Here is a 22,229-nt window from a genome sequence, read left to right on the forward strand (position 1 = left end):
CAAGCAGTAACAAGAGACAAATCTCAAAGTCAACATTGAGTAAAAGTCTAAATAAAGACAAGAATGTCAGTACACACTGTTTCAAAGTCCTGAAATGAAAACTTAAAATCACTAAATGCATGATAGCATGGTCTGAAGAGAAGCTGTAACCAAGAAAGAGCACACTATCTTTTTTTTTTAAAGCAGATTCATTTACTTACCTATTCATTTCATGGCTTAACCATTTGTGTATTACAAAAAAAAAAAAACAAAACAACAACTTATGTGCTTATGAACAAAGTCTGTTGAGAGAATTAACTCTGGTAAATAAGTAATTATAAAAATTCACTTGGCTGAGACGGTGAAGCCCCCTGCTAGACAAACAAAATCAAAAATAACATGTACACATTTTTTTGAGTTCCAGGTAACAAAGTTCCTCTCACCAATTAAGAGATCTAAACAAAACCATAAAATCAATTTCTAACGCACTGTCTACAAATGGAGCCACTTTCTAAAACACTGTGTGTATAATCGTGTCAGTGTCCTGCAAACCTTTTAAAGAACAGCAAAGAACTGCTTTCATTGGAAATCGAAGTGGCTTACGCGAACTTAACTGGGCAGAATCATTCTGAATTGGACGCTCACATGTTATCTCTGACAGTCTTTCTGGGATACTAATTGGTTCAGACGGTAATTATACATTTAATTAAGATTTTTTTCATCCTTCTGCCTATTAGCACATGCTTACAGTCTAAGGTCTTAGGTACTATAGTTGGCTACTAGTTGAGAACAAGTAAATTTAGGACAGAGCTGGCTGCCAAGCTTCAATTCATATTTGATACTGAAAGAGCTCCAAAGAAGCCATGTTTAATGTTTGTCTTTTTTACCTATGAGTGTATATTTGACAAATGAACCTTAACACTCGATATGGTTCCACCGAGAAAATTAAAAGGAGCTCTTTTAAGGTACTGGACTACAGAAAACTGAACTGTTTTTCTAAGAAGCACCACAGACAGACACATCTAATCCTATAAATGGTATAAAGCTCTGAAATATAGGTTAGGAAGTTGAAGTAAAAATTCACTAAAAAGAATAGAACATCCCATACTAAAAGGAATAAATAAATGTGTGGTTGGCACTTTAAATTACTCTTTCATTCAACTTATTTTGCTTTCAAGTTGATGAAAAGATCTTCATCTCTTTCACTTAGCTTTTTCTTGCCAGAGGGGAACCTAAGTTGCTGGGTAACAGTTCCTCAGGAACTTTTTTACTTGGCTCTTCTCTGCAGTTAAAGTGGATTTCAGAAAGACAACTGCTTCACTGTGCTGAAGTCCCTCTTTATTGTAAGAATAATGTTTCAAGACAGAAGTTTAGCATCTAGTTACAACTTGAATATAAGTAACAAAAACAAAAATATGCCCTTAAACTATTCTAGCTGAGAAGCATGTATTTGTCCTTACTGAATTAAATGATATTCTTTAATTTAATGGTTGTGTCATCTATTATAGCTCTAAAACATTGCTTAAGTGAGGGCTTTACTTTTTTATTTTTATTTTTTTGGTTTTTGAAGACAGGGTTTCTCTGTGGTGCCTGTCCTGGAACTCACTCTGTAGACCAGGCTGGCCTCGAACTCACAGAGATCCGCATGGCTCTGCCTCCCAAGTGCTGGGATTAAAGAGTGCGCCACCACCACCACCAGGCAAGGACTTTACTTATATGACCCCAAATAGTCGATGGTGGGCAGAAAGTCGTGTAATTATATATAAAACCCGAGAGAATCTATACCAGAACACCAATATATGTAAATACTAGTCAGAATATCATAAAGTAACTACTTGCTATATATAGAAGCAGAGTTCTTATCAGTTTTATGCATATCCCTAATTTCATAACAAATATGGTTAGCAACTTTTTTTCATGATTCCAGTACTAAAGTGCATTACATAATGGTAGGAGACAGCCAAAGTTATACCTCACCTCATTTTTTAAAGTATCTGAAGCATTCAACGCAGACTTTGGATCATCACCATCTTGTTCACTCACTGAAACTTTTGATTCAAATTCTGATTTTGTTACTTTTTCTTTGCCATGTGAAGATGACACATTCTCTACATGCTGGCCAACAAGGCTATTTAAAAGCAAAAGATATATTTAACATAGTTTTAGCTAGATAACAAGTTTTATACAATCATTATGATTATCATATACAAAGAAAACCTAAACAGAAGCACAAAGCTGAAATTCCAGTCATAAAAACAGAATGAAGTTTGCACCAAAAACACCTTTTTAAAACAATCACACTGCAGTTATTACAGAGTCCTATCACAATCAGATGTGGTGGTGCAAGCCTGGAGTCCCAGGATCTGGAAGGCTGAGCCAGGAGGATCCTGTGTTTGAGGCCTGCCTGGGTTACACACTAAGTTCCAGGATATCCTGGGTGGTCTACATAGCAAGATGCAGTCATAATAAAAAACCAAAATGATAACAACAAAAGAATCACACTAAAAACAACTGCTCACACCCACCTTTCAGGTGGACTAACAAAAGCAGGTTGTTCAACTGGAGCGTCTGCATCAGGAGCCTCAGCAGCATCACAGTCAGCTTCAGACTGCTCAGGTTCACCTGGCTTGGCTAGAGATAAAGTACCAGATGTTTCTATTTCACTGAAAGAGGAAAGAAAAAAATGATAATCCAGTAATTTAATCAACTCAATCTAAGTTTAAAATGATAATAGTGGCACTGAAACATAACCTAAGCTTCCAAAAGAAGAATGCTTCGCAGATCTATGGAATGTTTTCAAAAATTATTTTTAAATAGGGCACAATGGCACATGCTTTTAATCCCAATACCTAGGAGGCCAAAACAGGAGGACTGAGAAGTCAGGGCCAGCCTGAACTATTTCTCTTAAATCATATACAACCAACTATTGACTGATCTATGAGTGTACCTAGGTCTAAAACAGTACTGAATTTTAAAACACATTAAATCAGTATTTGGTCTGATAAAAAGATCTTAAGTTATTTTTCTAAGTGTATCTTCTCTAACATTCGATTTTTGTTCATATTGAATCTACTAATACTGTTGCATACAGCAAAACTACCAATTATCTCAGGCCATTTCGCAGAAGTCTTACTGCACTTTTACAATTTTACTTTAAAAAATGTGACAATATTTTTCCCTGCCTTAATTCTAATTCACAATTAAATAATTTTTTAAAAATGGGAGAATTAAGAACATATTGTTCAGATAAATATTGTTCTGGTATTAAATTGTTTCTGAAATAGTATTTAGTCTTTTCTCCACATGCTTTCTGTTCCCTTTTCCTTAACTAAGCAACATTCATTCCCAAATGATACCATCTTTGTACACAACTTCATCAGTCCAGCCCCTTATATTCTTGAGGAATACAGACATTTAAAACCTGACTTACTACTGTATAAGGGTTTTTTAAAGTGGCAATAAATAACATTTATTAAGTATTCTTTTACATACCTACTATTATCAATTATTATGATAAAGTAAATATATAATGTAATATTAAGAGAGGGGTGTTTGGCTTTGTTCTCTGCATTACAGATGAAGGAACTCAGAAGTACAAACCCATCTGCTAAACTAAGGATAACTTAAGCTTAACTATTCCAAATATTATTAAGTTAGGAAAAGATAGCTGGACACACAAAAACATAACTATTACTGGAATGCTAGTAATACTTAACGGAAATAAACTGACACTTGATTTTTTTTTTAAATAACTACACAGATTATTAAAAAATGCATAATTTCTCCTAAGTAGAACCTGTGCTATATAGAAATTCATGGCCAGGTCATAATCAATTTTATTTACTCAGCTAAGTAAATAAGCTTACTATTAAGATTACATTCAATACACACAAATAAGACACAGATACTATAAATTGTATCTGCTATCTAGTCCAAATATCAAACGAGTTTATCAAGGTGTCTCATTAAGGAATATTTCTGATTTGTTGTTTTTGCTTCTCTCCTAACCCAACCTCCCGTTCATAATGACTTACTCAAGCTTTGAGACTGGAGTCGTTTCTGAGGTAGATGAGCTGGAACTATTTTCAGTGTTTTCACTGCCCACAACTACACTGGAAGAATCTTCATGTAAATCAACTGTAGGGAGTGCTTCAACCACAGGGAGACTTAACTTTGTCGTTTCCACATCCTGTTTTTTTAAGATTATATTAAATGTTAAGGTTAATAAACCACTTTTTTGACGGACTAAAGTTTATAGAAAGCTGAAAAATGACTGTGTAATGTTCACAATCTAAGAATATTTAGTCTAATGGTAAAGTGCTTAATATACATGACACCTAGAATCCTGGGTTTAATTCTCCAGCACTAACAAAAGAAAATTACTTAAAAGAAATACTTTTAAAAAAAGATTTATTTATTATGTATACAGTGTTCTACCTAAATGCCAGAAGCGGGCATTAGATCAAATTATAGATGGTTGTGAGCCACCATGTGGTTGCTGGGAATTGAACTCAGGACCTCTGGAAGAGCAGTCAGTGCACTTAACCTCTGAGCCATCTCTCCAGCCCTAAAAGAAATACTTTTTACACACACACACACACACACACACACACACACACAATCCTTTCTTCCAACAAGCAACATTCATTCTACCCTAAGAAATTTATTTCATTTATTATTTATTATTGTTCTAATATGTGACCTGTGCATTTTTCATACATCTGCAGACACAGCTTAGCTTGCCCATTCTCCTTTCTTCCTATTTTGTATCAGGTCCTACAAGTAATCCCACTTCTATTTAATTAATGAATACAAAAACTAAGGAATCCTATGTAAATATATAAAATGTTATGATATAGTACTTTTATCCGTAAAGAATTTATGGAAAAATGTTTATCAATAAATAAGATATGTGCAAGTATTACAATGCAATAAAAAATTTGCTTTTCTTTCAGTCTTGAATGTTCTAGGTCATTCACCCCTCCCAAATAGAAATCGATTATCAGCACTCCCACACCCAGCTATAACAGGATTAGCCAGCCCCTGTCCTTTCTGCTTCCACTATTCTCTATTCAGTCTTTTTTTTTGGTTTTTTGAGACAGGGTTTCTCTGTGTAGTTTTGGTGCCTGTTCTGAATCTCGCTTTATAGACCAGGCTGGCCTCGAACTCACAGAGATCCACCTGGCTCTGCCTCCCGAGTGCTGGGATTAAAGGCGTGTGCCACCACCGCCTGGCTTCTCACATCTATAATAGCTCAATTGTTATTATGCCTCCCTCTTATTTTCAATTCTAATATAAATGTATTAAATAAGGAGAACGTTCTTTTGACTAATTTTCCCAGCATCTAAAGTTTAACAAAGAATAGCAAGTGAGAAGAATTCACATCATGTTCAAGGAAAGAGAAAAACTATGAACTATTATGGACTAGATGAGGTAGGCCTTGCAAAATAGCTGAGCTGGTATGGAAGCAAAAAGAAGACAGAAGACAGTGCAGCAGGATACAATGCATGTGTGATCATTTGGAGAATTAGTAGCAGTGAAATTTTCACAAATAACATTGGTTTGTTCTTTAAGGTAGGAAGTCTTAAGGAAGGACATTATCAAAAACTATATTATTTCAGCATATATTCAAACTTTTCAAAAGTAATTATTTTACATTTTTTTAACCTAAGTCCTTATGCCCTGTCCCTTTAGTACAGTTCCTCAGGTTGTGGTGACCCCCAACCATAACATTATGTTCATGGCTATTTCACAACTGTAGTTTTGCTACGGTTATGGATTTTAATATAAATATCTGATGCAGGATATCTGATATGTGACCCCTGTGGAGATCACGACCCACAGGTTGAGAACTGCTGTTCTAGCTGCTTCAAGATACTCAAGGCAATAGACGGCATTCTTTTAGTCTATGAATAAATCTTTGGCTAATATTTTCCAAAAGCTAATAAGATGAAACGCCCTCATACTAAGATGAACATATTTTTTAATCTATAAGATGTTTTGTTTTTTCCTTAATCTTTCTATCTCCAAATCAAATATCCCTAGTTCTTTCAACTACTGTTGCATTAAATGGTTTCCAGATGTATCAGCATTCTACTGGGTTTACAGTATATTTATTCAGGGTTTTAATAGCTTCCATTAATTCTGGTGCATAAAATAGAAAACAATACTCAGAATGAAAAAAAGGGGTAAAATATTTTATTTTAATCTATTCTTTTAATTTTATATCCTATATAAATTTAAATATTGATACCAAAAATGCTCTGTGTTCTACATACAATTACTGCTGTAAAATAAAGCAGAAAAGAAAAATAAAGTCAGAAAAAAATTATGGGACCTAGAAATCAGAAAATATATATTTATAATGAGTCAAACAATAGATTTTAGGAAGAAATAAGTATTTGCACTCACATTTTACTTCTAAGAAAACAGTCATACTTATTATTAAATCTATAATTTTACATTTTCTCAAAATCAGTACTACTATTTCAAAGTAACTAATTTTACATTCTGCTATATGGTACTTTAGAGAGAAGAAAATATAACACCATATAACATGTTGCCCAAACAAATGCACCCAATCCTATGCAAAAAGACTATAAAGTTTTATTTATTTATTTTTTTTGGTTTTTCGAGAAAAGTTTTATTATTAAAAGCAAGAGCAATATAGAGCTTACTTGTACATCCACAGCATAGTCATCTTTTAATTTATTTTCTTCTGGAGGAATAGGTAAATATGAATTCAATTTTCCTGATAGCTCAGCATTACTAGGTTCCTCTTTTTCATTCTACATTGTGACCAAAAAAAAAAAGACTAGTAAAATTATTTTATTTAAAAAAAATAATAAATCAGTCACCAAAAACTATCTCCTTCTTTGCGACAAAACCAGTCTTATATACATTTGACTCTCAACTGTATTTACTGTTTTTGTTTATGTTCTATCTCCTTCCATTCCTCTCCTTGCCAACATACTTAAAATATAAAATATGTGAATTTAAGAACCTCATTTGATTATTTAATAAAATCCTATATGAAGCATTATGTATCAGACACAAAGTAAAACTTCCATAATTACATGGAATATACATGTCTCATCTCTCTTTTGACATGTTCATTAAAATTTTCTATAACTGTGCCTTTAAATATGTTTCCCAGAAGACACAGTTCATAAAAGCAAAGCTCATGTTTGACTTTTTTAAACCTGAGTTTACCTAGCACATACAAAATATCAAAATGCTTGCTGAAAAAAATTTTCCCCACTTAATATTTGCTTAATTCATTTTTATAACATTTTAAATTTAGATATCTCATCAAGTAAGAAGTTAGAGTCAAGTACTACTGACTGTGGGTAAAAGCTAAAATATTATGTTTTGTTTTAAAGAAACATTTAGACAAATTTTCAAAAGTTTATATCATTCATCCCAGAAATAAATTCTATACAACTGAAAAAATTAAATAATCCAATCCAAATATCATATCTCAAACCTCTAAATATGTAAATAAAAATGTCATAGCACATATATGTTTAACATGTGTATATATGTATATACACGCAGACACAGCTGAGGAACAACACAAAAGTCCATGAAGGGAAAAATACATCATCATGTATCTATTTAATATAATGAAAATGTAGCCATTCTGAAGAAATGATCAACATAGAAAAATCATGTGGGTATATCCTTGGAGAAGGAAGGAAATCACTTTGTGGAACATTGTTGTTATCTTAACAGAAATAAAAACATTAATTTGTATTCCTCTTTAAATGTATATCTATAACCACAGGAAAACATTTGAGCATTCACAACAATCAGTAAACTATGATTCCTTAGAGGATACAAAGATGATTGTTTTATAGTCAGCCTAAGTTACTTCTATAATTCAAAATACATAAACTTGGAGGCAAGAGACAAATACAAATCAATATTTACCTTTATCATTTGAAATAGTAAAATTGTAAATGATTTCAAAACTATTAGATGTTTTAAATCTATTCAATGTACTTAATTATATCTAAGGAACTACAAAGCCTCCAACTGCAAATTCTCCATGCAATACTTATTGCTGATAGTTTTTAATTTATAAGAGTATATTTCTTTGCAGCAATAAAAGACCAATTCTTATTGAATACACAACATTCTTATTCCCTACTGTAGAACATGGTATGCTACCAAAATCTGAAATACAAGCAACAAAAATTAATATACAAATATCTGAGCTATTGTAATGTCAAAATTACCTCAGTAGCTCCTCAAAATAAAACAGAAGTCTCCACTAAATTTGTACCCAGTATTTCTCAAGTTACTTTCATTCTAAATTAAGATAGCCTTAGAAAGCAAGACTGTCAATTCCATTTAAGGTACCTTTTTCTGGAACTGTGTGTCTTCACTTCCTAATGCACAACTGTCATCTTGAGAATAATAGGCTGTTGAAGCTGAAGAACTCTCTTTACAGCATACATGCCAACTGGGAAGCCTGTAGACACCCGCCACCAGCAACAAGGAACAACAGAGAAGGGAAATTATTAAAACATAATACTTTTTATGGGCTACAAGCAGAGGCAATAAAAACAAGTTCTTATCCTACCTAATATGCTCAAGAACACAACTTTAGAGTATGAATATCTTAGAAGGAAAAAAGTTAATTGATTCTATTGTTATCACTGCCAAATAATATATAAATTCCTAGAGAGTACAATAAAAACAACTTCACAAAAGCAGCATGTGATAATTATCACAGAAGGTACAGAAAGTTGTCAAAGTTAGCCTCCTGAGAAAGTGTCCAGATGTGAAAGACATGTACAAATATTTAAAGGTAATTCTAAAACCCGCCTCAATTAAAGCATGGAAGTAAAGTTTATAAACTATTTTTACATAAAGGACATTTATAGACAGAAGTAATAGAAACTGTATAAGCACAAATACTACAGTTTGACAGTATTATGAAATAGAAGCAAAAAAACTCTCCACAAATATAACAAAGGAGGAATAGAACACCTTATGATTGTTTAGCTCAAAACAAGCAATAAATACACAAATATCTCTGAGCTATCTTAATGTCAAAATTATCTCAGGAGTTCCTCCTAACAATAAAACAGAAATCTCTACCAAATTTGTAGTCTACTATTTCTCAAGTTACTTTCATTCTATAAGACAGTTTAGAAAGCAGACTGTCAAAACTGGTTTAAATATAAATCTATTTCATTTGTAATTTATACCTAGGATCATGACCATTCCCACTGAAAGGCATCTGGATAAACCTACCTAGTCATAAAGATTCTTCAAATGAATAATACACACACACACACATACACACACAAACAAACATAGTATAGGGAACATATATGCCATATAATCCAAAGAGTTAGCATATCTTTTTTAAAAATATAAAAATAATCTATGTAGTTCTGAAACAAGATCAGCATCACTAATCTACTGTCAGTAGTATCAATGCTATGAGGATTAAAAAAAAAAAAAAAAAGGAAGTATCCCACAACAGGACAATGTGCACAGAGTGAGGTGTTGAAATACTCAGCAATACATGAGATGTCTCCAGCAAATCCCTCCCCTCAGAGCTAATGGAACCCTTCAGAGAAGGTAGAAGGATTGATTATAAGAGCCAGAAGGGATGAAAGGCACCAAGGAAACAAAGCCTTCTAAACACCAGAAAGACTGCCGCACATATGAATCCTGAGACTGTGGCAGCAAGCACAGGGCCTCCACAGGTCTAAGTCAGATGGGATCCCAGCACTGAGAAGGAAGTGAACACAAGCCGACACAAGTCCCCATCTCTAACCCAGAAGTTATCTCCAATTAATAACCACTCCCAAAGGAAAAATTAGTTTTCTCCAACAGAATCTCACTGGGTATACAAAGCACTCTTAAGGAGAGGCCCCATGCCCATCAGCAGGTAGCCAACACAAATGAACTCAATGGCATTTTTGGAGGTTCCTTGTCTCAGGAAGCTTTAATGGGACATTACCTTTTGTTTTCCTTACAGGACTTCTGTGTATATATTAATGTCTGGTGTCTGGTATTGTGTTTTGCTGAAATTGCTCTGTGTCTGCATATGTGTCTGAATGTGCTTCTTGTGCTTTCTCTTTGGCTCTCTTTTTTCTTTCTTTTTTTTTTTTTCCCTGAGACAGGTTTTCCCTGTGAAGCTCTAGCTGTCCTGGAACTAGCTCTGTAGACCAGGCTGGCTTGTAACTCAGAGAATTGCCTACCTCTGCCTCCTGAGTCCTGGGATTAAAGGAGGGCACCACCACCACCCTGTCTTTTTTCTTATTTTGTTTCATTTTATTCTGGTTTGCTTGTTTTTACTTTATTTTATTATTATTTTTTGGAAGTCTGTCTGTATTCTAATGAGAAAGAGAAGGAAGTGGACTTGGGTGGGTGGGGAGTTGGGAGAGAGTAAAGGGAAGAGAAAACCTTAATCAGAAATACTATATGAAAAAAAATCTATTTTCAATTAAGAAAAAGGTACCAAAGTGGAAAAGTAAACAGTAAAATGATTATGAGTTACAAATAATGAGTTTATCTGTATACAGGTGAGTTCACATAATGTAAAATACAAAGGAATTAACTATTACAAGTAAGGTATAAAATATACATTCCTAGTCTTTGTTAGCAATAAATAAAAGATACAAACTTAACATGAAAATTATTAAATCAAACTATTTGAGAATGCCAACATTAGACAACTGCTTTACTTGGAAAAAAATGTCATTTTAACACAACTCAAAGTATTGACATATAAGGAAAATTTGAAAACCACATCCAGAAACTACAAGGATGTAGTTTTGAAAAAAATAAAAGTAGTAAATAGTAAAGTAAAGTAAAACAGTAAAGGCAGTTCTAATGCATACAGGGTCTGATTAGACCTATATGAAGCTACAATTACAGCAATATTATACTGAGATAAGAGGGCCAAAGGGACTGCATTTTCTATGTCTAAAAAGAGAAGCTTCAGGATGACAGCTAGAAACAAAGAACATAGGGCAACCAGTCTAGACAGAAGGTTATCAGAAGTTCATGGGCCTGATAGAAGGTAAAATTTATGACCTAATTGATCCGTCTTTGAAAGTCTGAAGCATACACTATAACTAGAAAAATTTGTAATTAAAGAAAGAATAAGCAAATTCAATAAAAACTCAAATTCAAAAAAGTCAGTATTTCTGGGAAAATGATAGAGAAAAGAAATTATTAGATTGTACAACATGAAGCGGCAGAGTAGCATTTATATAGCCATAACCATATAAGAACTAAATACCTGAACCAAACTACAATGTGACTGTATTTGCAGCATGTAAAGGAATCTAATCATCTACAATATGTAGAAAAGTAGTTGACATTTACACTAAAGAAATTATATCAGCAGTAAAGATTGCTTCTGATACCAAATTCGCATCTTATTCTTGATACAGAAATACAGTGCTGGCCATTCATTTAGGGCAGTATGGTTCAAATTAACCGTGAAAAAATACTGGTTTTATTCTTTAACATCACTACTTAAGTTTTTTTTTTTTTTAACTACAAAATTCTGTAATGTATTACAAGACTTGTGAGAAATGAGAAATAATACGGAAGCCACTCTGGTTAAACACTGGTGATAAAACAGCAAACTGTCATTTGGCCTCCAGAGTCTTTGCTTAAAAGGTACACTTTTTTTCTTTCAAATACTTGGCTTTAAAGAATATATATAATATTTTATATATTTTTACTCTTAACCTTATAGTTTAAGGCTCTTAAAACTGCTTTGCTTCTGCTTGGTCTCTTAGTAGATAAGCGCACAATGTATCCCTTCTCCTTTCAGTCTAGCTGAGAAAACTCTGTTCTATTGCTGGCTGATAACCAAACCTCTCAATTAAGTAGTTCAGATCATTACTAGTCATCACTCACATATGACTGCTCTTGGATTTTCTCAGCCACTATACTCCACATATCAAATTCTATTCAATGATTGATGACTAAAGATTGGCCTATAATTTCAATGATCCATCATAAAGAAGCACTGAGCAAGGTAGGCTATGTTTTATATCATTCTACCACTACTAATTTTGCCAATAAAATCTGCCCTTTAAGCTACTGGTGTTAATAATATTCTGATCCTCCCCTTGAAATCTCACCCCCTTAGCACCGCCCTGTGTCCTGATGTAAAAGTCTCATTCTAAGGAAAAACTCCTCCCCTTCCTCTCTCTCTCTTCTACTTTTCCTCCCCCGAGGTGCGCTCGCTCGCGCTCTCTCTCTCTCTCTCTCTCTCTCTCTCTCTCTCTCTCTCTCTCCTTCCTCTTCCTCCTCTCTTTCTGTCTCTCTCTCTTTACTATCTTTCTCTTCATCTCTCTATTATAATAAACTCTCCACATGGATGCAGTATCTGGGTTGTGAATTAATGGCCGATGCCACCATGTTTCCCTGCACATGGGATGCCCTCGCCTCCACCCCTGCAATAATTCATAACAACTGGAAATAACCATACACTAATTATAGTTAAAATGATATATTTTAAGAAATTGTATAAAATGTATTTATCCTATAAAACTCAAACCACAGTGCTTTTTCTATAGTAATTTTCAGTTCAAAATAGAAAAAGAGTTCCCAAATAAATTAGTGCCAGGCTAACACTGTAGTCTGGGTAAAACAGAAATCTACAAATAGAACAATAAAAAGAGTTAAGCTTCAAAAGTAGGTTCAGGACTAAGCCTTCAAATTTTCATCCTAAGGCAAACAGGAGCATTTAAAAGAATTTCATTAAGGGACTGACAAAAATCCGAAGTATGGGGCTAAAGAGATGGCTCAGTGGTTAAGAGTACATACTACTCTTGAATACCAAAGTTCAGTTCCCAATACTCAAATTGTGTAGCTTACAACAGCCTCTAACTCAAAGGAATCCCAGGTCCTTTTATGGCCTCCATACACAACTGCATTCACATGCACATACCTACACAGAGACACGCAAACATATATAACATTTGATAAACCCTTTTTAAAAATTAAAATAGAAAGCATAAGGCTACTGTAGCCATTAACTTTTTATTATAAGTATTCTTTTTCCTCCAGGTTACCAAACAAATATGCAAGAATGCACGCCTGCCACCTCCCAAACATCTTCTATTTCAACTCCCAAAAGTTTATCAACACTTCCCTCTCAAAAACAAGATATTTCTGTTTTCAACCTCTTTAACCTTATCAGACCCTAATTGTTGACAAAGTGATCTTAAATGTCCTTCCATCTTTGTTTCCAGTTTCCTCCTTCCCATCCTTTTACTGGGTCTCATGTAACTAAGACTGTTCTCTAAGGAGCAAAGGCTGGCCTTGAATTCCTAATCCTCCCTCCCGCCAAATGTTAGGATTACAGGAAGGCATAACAGGCCTTCAAGGCTGTCTTTCTTGGTCATCTTTCTTGACTCTTTTTTTTTTTTTTTTTTTTTTTGGTTTTTCGAGACAGGGTTTCTCTGTGTAGCTTTGGGCCTTTCCTGGAACTTACTCTGTAGCCCAGGCTGGCCTTGAACTTCACAACCTATTACATAACCAGATCATTTACTTCCATAAAATTTATGCTTAATGTACTTACTTTCTTCATTTCTAAAACCACATTCTTGCTGTGGCAAACTCAATTACTCTGCTTTGATGTATTTGTCCCTGTAAATCTCTCTTCTGAAACATATCTAAGACAACGATGTCAAAAAACAAAAACAAAAAAACCTTCTCAAAACAATTTTCCTTGCTGGACATTTATCATCTAGCTCTTTGGCTTTACTTATAAAATTCACCATAATCTCACAAATGTATCTGCTACTTTTCCTTAAGCTTACGTGCATTACCACTTCTATCCACTCATTATCAATTTACCCACACTCTTTCCCCTTGACAATTAATTAAATGCCATCTGCTCACTTCGGGCAGTGAAATGCATACAGACAGATAGAGCCATCATTCATATTAGCAGCAACAGAGCATCTTATTTCAGCTCATGAAGCACCTGTTCACACAGGAGAGTTTATGACGGGCACATACATTCAAGTCTTCCTAGCAACTCCAGCCCTATTTTTTATATTTAATAACTATGAAACTTAGGTTTCTGAATGATTCATTAGTATTCTAGTCATAGTTCTAGAATGTTGGCTGTATAAAAATAGGTGAGTTTATCTCCAGTAACACTAAATTGAATACAAAAACAAAAATACCCATAAATATAGTCTGTTCAATGTAGGAATCCTAAGAAAGTGTACTTTTTTGTTTGTTTTGTCTTTGTTTTTTGGAGACGGTGTTTCTCTGTGTAACAGCTCTGGCTGTTCTAGAACTTGCTCTGTAGACCAGGGTGGCCTTGAACTCACAGAGATCTGCCTGGCTCTGCCTCCAGAGTGCTGGGATTAAAGGCGTGCGCCACCAATGCCCACCTAGAAAGTGTATTTTTTAAACAAGTTTAACATTGTTAAATCCTCTCTTGCTTCATCAGATCAAAAAGAAATCTGACTATAAAGAAAGAGGTAAAGACACTAGCCCAAGGACATCAACTGGCATAGAGGCGAAAAAAAATAAACATAGGAAGGAAAAAAAGAACATAGGCTCACGACTCAAAGCTGAGTTCTGGATCCATCCCATGTTAGTTGCGAGAAAACTTGGCCAAGTTGCTTAATGTCTATGTGTCGTCTTCATCTTTCAATGAAGATGTCTATACTAAAAGGCTGTACATTTCACAAGAGTTGTAATGATCATAAAATGATTATCAGGCCTTCTCCACTACTCTAATACAGGTATCTATCTGTATTATGACAAGCAACTTGAACACAGGGCTCAAGTCCCACACTTACACTGTTTCCCTTTCTGTCCCAAATATATTGTAGGTAACAAAGTATTATTTTAAATAAATTTGTGAAAAAAATTGTAGAATATTCTAAATCCTAATATATATAGCCTTTCCTGTTTTACTCAATAAGCTACCAAAGTCACCAGAGTGAATGAAGCACAACATACATACTACCACTTAATACAAGATACAAAATGAGCTCTGTACCTAAGAAGCACGGCAACACTATAAAAAATCAACAAATAAAGCTAGCTGTCACTTTTACTTGTATGTAAAATACAAAATCCCTTTAACTAGTAATTCACTATAAAAATAAAGTTATGGGCCTGGGGTGTAGAATATGGTAGAGCACTTGTCTAGCACTTGGGAAGCCCCAAGGTTTTATACCCAACACACAAAAATGGAAGACAGGCCCTTCAAAAGCAAACAAAACCAAAAAAAAAAAAAAACCACTCCATTTATCAAACAAGTATATCCCAAAGGATTATATTTTTATACTGCAAATACTCAAAAGCAATTTCCCATTCCCTTGTGACAGGTGGAATTTTACTTTGCAAAAACACTTCATAATATCATCTTGAAAACAAAATAAGTAATGGAAGTAAAATTGTGTTTTCTGCTCTCTGTGTTATATAGCTGGCACTAAAATCTGCAATGTGTAAATCACTGTTTCAAGTAGGGTGTTTTATGTATTTCCATATCTAGATAAACTATGAAAAATGAGCATATATATATATATATATATATATATATATATATATTGCATTTATACGTATAATGTTCACAGCTGAGGATGACTTGAGAGGGAAAAAAGCAAAGACTTCTCTAAGCTTATTCCTTTTCATTAGAAGTGCAAGAATGTTAATTATATGTCATTTATTTCTCTGCTCAGATTGAGAGAGGTGAAAGAATAATTTACTAGTCATGAACAACAAAATTATGAAATGATAATGTTCAAAGATAAGCAAATATCTTTGATTTTTTTTAATTGTCTGCCAAGCCTATTTTTGCTTACATTCTAAAACATCTTCAAATGTCTAATAACCTTAAAGGGCAACATGAGCCACATCTCCAGCTCCTAAAAATAATTCAAAGAACATTATAAAGAATCACTGGCCTTTCTGTGTTTGGACACAGATGCTGTCTACCTTTCCCAGATCTATCACCATTAAAGCAGCCTAGTTTACCAAGTTCATATGAAGGATCTGCACTGTTGATAATGACCCCACACTCCTTATACAAAGGACTTAGCACTCTTTATAATGACCCCACACTCCTTTCAAACACCAGATGCTACCCTCTGACTATACATATCAGCAAACCTGATTTTTTTCCAGTGTTTTTATATTAAGTTTATTTATTTTGAATATCATTTTATTCAATAAATAGACTCAAAGTCTTTTTTAAAGTCTCTACAGAAGCAGAAAACAAGTAAAAAATTTCCAGGTAAAAGAATAGGAATTTTCAATTTTTCTATGATTAAAAAAAGAAAACAGCTTACATGTAGTTTATGTTTCTTGTTTTTCTGCTCATATATTAACAAAAATAAGAAGCTGGACAAATTATCAGAGGAAAAAACAAAATTAAGAATACAGAAACAGAATCATAACCCAAGGGGAAAAGATGGAAAAAAAAACCTCTTCCATCCATGAAAACTAGACTGACATATGTCTCTGGTCTAAAAAGGTCATCATCTTGATTTATTCCCAATGCTCCCCTACTTTATCCCCATTTATGGACTACCACCTCCAAAATCTGTCAGCAAATCCATTCTATCTTTGATAGTAATCTAATTAAAATATCAATATGGCCTTCATTTGCTCATCCTCTGTCTGGTTATAATCAGAGTTCACCTGCACAATAATCAAATCTCTTCAAACCCTAACAAACATTCCTTTTCAACTCTTCTCCATCCCTAGTAAGCACTCTAGATAACCCACAAAATGTTCCCTCTGCTCATAATTCAAGTCTCTCACCTTCAATTATCCACCCTGGAAATCATTAACAGGTGAGAACTGAGGTCCACAGAAATAACTGACCCAAAGGCATGATTCATCGATAACAGAATGACAGGAAGAATACCCTAAAATACAAATTCTCATTTGATGCTTCTATGTCTTTTGTAAGTGCCTTTATTGTATTTGTCAAACATGTCAGAGTTGTTTAAATGGCAAGCTCTTCTCACTAGTCTAAATATTAGCTCTTCCAAGATCATCCTTTGAGGCACAGAGAGAAGAGATCTGTTACTATTTAAAAACAAGCCTTTACTAAGATTGATGTATGGATTTATTGATCTTAAGGGCTAGCTGGACACACATCAAAAACTGTAGAACTATAGCCAGAAATCCAAAGGAAGAGTGGAAGTTCACAAGCAGTGGGATTTATCTCAAGCATACCATGATTCACTGCAGTTTACATGTGTCCAGCTAAGAAGACTGAGGGATTATCTTGTTTTAACTAAATAAACCCTTACAACATGTATTTTTTTCTCAAAAAAAAAAAGCCAACAAACATAGTATTACAAGCATAAGCCAGTAAGAAAACAGCAAGACTAATCAGTATAAACCATTCCTCATCTACATTTGATATAAAATAATCTAGTCAATCATACAGCTCTCAGTGAAAATTACAACTTTAATGAAAACAAACGGTAATATTAGCAAAATGTTTTTTATCCTTCTTAAATACCTACCTTATGTAATTATATATATACACTAAAATACTAATGTCATATTGGCACATGTATATAACTTACAAATAATTAGACACATTTTAAAGGCACATGCATTAAGTTTTACTAATTAGAGGACACACTCAGAATATCTACTCAAATGCATGGATCACATCTTCCACTTCATTGTGATGATCAACTTCCCTGTGCCAATGATTGACAGTTCTGCATCTCTAGTATCTGAAAATCATACTTTATATTGTAAGAGACTTTGAAGACCTCAACAAATTAAGAGTTCTGAGACAGGGCAAGTCTCCTAGATTGACCAAGGATACAGCCAATATAGTATGTCCTTATAGGAGAAAGAGGAGGCAGGAAGATGATTCATAAGCAGATGTTGAGGGCCAAAGAAAGAGGTTGAAGTGATGTGAGACAGGAGACAGAATCCAAGCAACCCCTAGAAACTGAAAAAGCCAAAGAAATGAAGTCGTCCTGCTCCCCCCACCCCCCAACACCCACCCCCAACCTGGGCCTCCAGAATGAACCAGCCATGCCTCGGTAACTACTCTGACCTAGTGAGATTGATTTTGGACTCCTGCACACACACCCTAAAACTATAAAATAACTATGTGTAAGCCACTGAATTTCTGGTAATTTGTTACAGCGGCAGTAGGAACTGACAAGGGGGCTTCTTAGTCACTATAGTTTCAGTACTAAAAACACTGTTAAGAGTCACGCTGTTAAGAGTCATGCTGGGCAGTGATAGCGCACGCATGCCTTTAATCCCAGCACTCGGGAGGCAGAGCCAGGTGGATCTCCGTGAGTTCGAGGCCAGCCTGGTCTATAGAGCGAGCTCCAGGACAGGCACCAAAACTATACAGAGAAACCCTGTCTCAAAAAACTAAGAGTCACAATGTTTACTACATAGTAAGCATAAGAAAAACATCTTTGAATGCTTTTATAATAAAATACATAGAATGCTCTTACTGTTTTACGAAGAGTGGCCTATGTGTTATCTCATTTACTTGTAGTAACTTTGATATGAATGGATCAATTGTATCATACTGAGACTCCAATGACTAAAGTTCAAAGGAGTTATGTAACATGCTCAAGCAGACGTATCTAGTAAGTGATGGTACCATATCTGTCTAATAACACAGGCCTTATTTAACCTATAGTTAAAAAAAACCACTGTAATGAGGAGCCTGTATTATAAGCTGCTTAGGTTCAAATCTAAACTTCAGAATGTAGTAGCTAGTTAACCTTAACCATGTTACTCAGTTACAAGCTGAACCATAGCCTCTCTACTTACTCATCTGTAAAATACAAAAAAGTTAGTAATATCTACCTAAGAGGGCCGTGCTGACAAAGATGCTAAAATGTACACATGCCACATGCTTGGCACAGCTAACAATAAATACTGGCTACCACTGCTGTTCTGTAGCTATGTTACAATTACACCTACAATACATTGTACTACTTAACCAAGAATTGTGATTAATAGAGTGCAAAAGAAAAAAAATAGCAACCAGAAAGAATGACATGGATAGAATTAGTTTTGCTTTTCTGTTAAGGTAAATCTATAGTACTCTAGACAATTAAGACAAAAACAGAAAGGCTTTGTCACAATCTATCAAATTATGACCGTGTAAGATCAAACTAAAATGCAGTAATATTCAGGGCAGCGGTGGCACCCAGCACTTGGGCGGCAGAGCCAGGCGGATCTCTGTGAGTTCAAAGCCAGCCTGATCTACAGAGTGAGATCCAAGACAGATACCAAAGCTACACAGAGAAACCCTGTCTCGAAAAACAAAAAAAATAAAGTAAAATGCAGTAATACTAGTAGGGTAAGGGAGAGGGTAAACCCCAGAAACTGATTATAATATGAACATACGACACTCTGTCTACAAAACAGAAGTGGGTAACAAAATTTGGAGACAATTTCTGAATGAGAGGAGAAAAAAATGGCCAGTATGAGAAGCTCACCAACTTTAAGAAATTGCTGTCTAATTCTATGCCGTTTTCAGATACCTGTTTCTGTTAACGAGTATTTAAATGGTTCAGAATGACAAACAGAAGACCAAACATTTTGTTCTCCAATATAGTCTTTCCAGTCATATTTTCTCAGATAGACAAGTGTTTTCTTTTCATCCTCATTAATATATTATTCTATATGAGCAACAACTCTACAACGTCAGAGCCCCTGGATTCCATTCACACCCATCAAAACGGAACTATTGTTAAGTGCTTTGAAGAAAGACGCTAAATAAGAAAATCTGTCTAGATTTTAATATAAAAAACAAAATCATTCTGACAGAAAAGCCATCGTTTGGTCACCAAATGTCATGACTCTGAAGCAATCCTCCCGGGAATTCCTTCAGAAATAATGGCTTTTCCAAGTACACCTTTAGCAATCCTTTGGCTGACAAGCTATTTCTGCTCCTCAAAAACCAGAGATGTGCTTAAAACGAACTTGAACTCCATAAAGTTTCAGAGACAAAGAACGGAACAGGTCGCAAATGAGTTTACTCTCCCAGTACCAAAGGACGTGACCGAAACCTACCTAGGGTAGCTACTCCGTCTGTGATCCCTTCTCCATCAAGCTAACCGGAAAAGGACTTCATACGGCACGTCCCCGCGAGACCCGTGTCTCAAGAACAGCAGCCCCCAAAGTACCCCTGGTCAAGCCCTGTGCAAGAACTGACCCGAAGGACGACTGTTTAGACATTACTCTTACCCTCCTGACGACTCACGTTTTCAAAATCACAGGTCCGGAACACATCACACCTGCCTCGCCCATGCCCTTCCCTCGTAATGAAAGCAAGCGACTGACAGTAAAACCGAGTTACTCACTCACCAGCTTTCTGAACACTACCCCAACTGCCCCATCGGCAGGCAGCGCGGGAGTCCCTGCGTACAAAGGCACCAAGGGATGCCCTCTACTCCCTTCTCTCTCGGTTGGACTCCGTAAATTCCAAAGCACAACCCGATAATCTCAAGAGGAAGAGCTGGGTGGCCGCTGTGTCCCCTGCCTGGGGGGGGGGGGGGGGGGGAGCGCGGGCAGGAGCACCCGCAAACCCCCCAAAGCCACGAGGACTTGGGGGTGTGACCCGACCTGCTCCCTCTCCCCTACCGCGTCCACGCCAAGAACCCGCGAGGTCGCCCCGACTCACCAGACGAGAGAGCAGAGCGAGAGGCAGGAGACCAGGGCCAAGGCCCGCCGGTACTTCTTCATCTTCTCCTCCTTCTTCCCCCGGCCAGGAGGCGGCACATCCTCCCCGCAGCAGCCACTGCCGAGGCCAAGATGGAGGAGCCGGAGCAGGAGCGCGAGGATGGGACCGAGAGTCCGAAGGGCTGTGGCGCCAGGGGAGCGGCTCCGCAGCGGCTCGCCTCCCGGCCGGCCTCCCCGAGAGGCCCACGGCAGCGCGGACAGGGACGCTTCACAGGGGCGCTCCGGGGACTGCCGCCGCCGCCGCTGGGTCCGCCCGCTCGCCCGCGCCCGCCTCCTCCGGCCGTCGCCGCCACAGCCTCCCCATCCCCGCCCCGCCCGCTCGAGCCCTCGCTCCGTGCTGCCAGCGACCAACGGCCGCCGCGTACTCGCCACTCAACAGCCAATCGCCGGCCGGGCCCCGACACCTCACACTCCGCTGAGCTGGAAGGAGACGCGTCACCCACGTCCCTCTCGGCTCGCACTCCAGACCGGCCTCAGCGCAGGCCACGCCCCCTCCGCTGACAAAGCTCCCAAACGACTCCACCGCCCCCCTGCCTACGCAGGTCCCGCCCACTTGCTGGCGTCCGAACAGGAAGTCCTGTGACCCTCGGCCTTCCGCCTTTGAATGGCCCGCCCCTCTTGCTGCGCGCGCCGCCTCCGCGCGCGGCCCCCTGGGGGTTGTAGTCCTCCTACCCGAACCCGCTTTTCTTTCTCCTTAGAAACGGCGGGTTTGATTCTAGAATTTTATAGGATCACTTCTCACCTCCAGACTGACTAGTTTTGTCATTGTTACGTCGAGTTTTCTTCCTTTGAGTACAGTCACAGAATGGCCTAGAATGACGGAGGACGGTCAGAATAAAGCCTTACTAACGTAATTTAAAAATCGATTCACCCCAGGCAGTGGGTCTGGCTTATTGAGGTAGATGCTGATTGGAAAGTAGAAAGAGGCGTGTCAAGGTTTCCTCTCATAGGATTGGCTGGGGCTGAGAGACTGAGCTTTTCTTCCACCTAAGTGAGAATTCCTCCCTGCCCGCCAGATTCCTGAGATAGTAGAGTTAGAGTCAATTTTTGTTGTCTTTATTTGGGGCTTTGGGTTCCCTGCTGCGAGACAGTACACTGCTGACGCTCCGCGTCCTAGGGTACCCCGAAAGCAGAGAAAGAGACCTTCTCCACATACTTGCTGTGGACCAGGCCAAAAAACAAAAAAACAAAAAACAACTCAGTGTTTGAAAGCATCTCTTCAAGTAGCTTTCTGATCCTGAAAGGCAGCTGTTGGAAGAGACATTTGGTCTCCTCTTGTCTCTGGTGGCACATTTCTTACAGATTCTAGCACTAATAGAAGCTAGTCGTTACTGATGGATATTTCTCTTTTTTTTGGTTTTTCGAGACAGGGTTTCTCTATGTAGTTTTGGTGCCTGTCCTAGATCTCACTCTGTAGACCAATCTGGCCTTGAACTCACAGAGATCTGCCTGGCTCTGCCTCCCGAGTGCTGGGACTAAAGGAGTGCACCACCACTGCCCGGCTTGGATACTTCTTTTATTGGCTACAAAATATAAAAGTG

General features: G+C 36.9%; 1 protein-coding gene across 4 annotated transcripts in view; it reads right to left on the minus strand.

The window, feature by feature from the left end:
* Suco (SUN domain containing ossification factor) overlaps window positions 1–20,941 on the minus strand; it is a 61,204-nt gene extending 40,263 nt beyond the window's left edge. For 3 of the 4 annotated variants that reach the window (XR_008217946.1, XR_008217945.1, XM_052737378.1), the window contains exons 1-6: window positions 20,630–20,941; window positions 8,344–8,455; window positions 6,657–6,767; window positions 4,014–4,168; window positions 2,505–2,642; window positions 1,957–2,107 (exon numbers count right to left, since the gene is read on the minus strand). Coding sequence is in view for 2 of the 4 variants with exons in the window: in XM_052737378.1 (XP_052593338.1) it covers window positions 1,957–2,107; window positions 2,505–2,642; window positions 4,014–4,168; window positions 6,657–6,767; window positions 8,344–8,455; window positions 20,630–20,691 (729 nt within the window). In the remaining 2 variants the exon portion in view is untranslated. The remainder of the gene's footprint in view (window positions 1–1,956; window positions 2,108–2,504; window positions 2,643–4,013; window positions 4,169–6,656; window positions 6,768–8,343; window positions 8,456–20,629) is intronic. The other variant, XM_052737377.1, reaches the window with a different exon arrangement.
* Window positions 20,942–22,229: the final 1,288 nt, after the last annotated feature.

The sequence above is a fragment of the Peromyscus californicus genome, unplaced genomic scaffold, assembly GCF_007827085.1.
Source record: "Peromyscus californicus insignis strain IS unplaced genomic scaffold, ASM782708v3 Scaffold_14__1_contigs__length_90479793_seg_2, whole genome shotgun sequence".
Classification (NCBI taxonomy): Eukaryota; Metazoa; Chordata; class Mammalia; order Rodentia; family Cricetidae; genus Peromyscus; species Peromyscus californicus.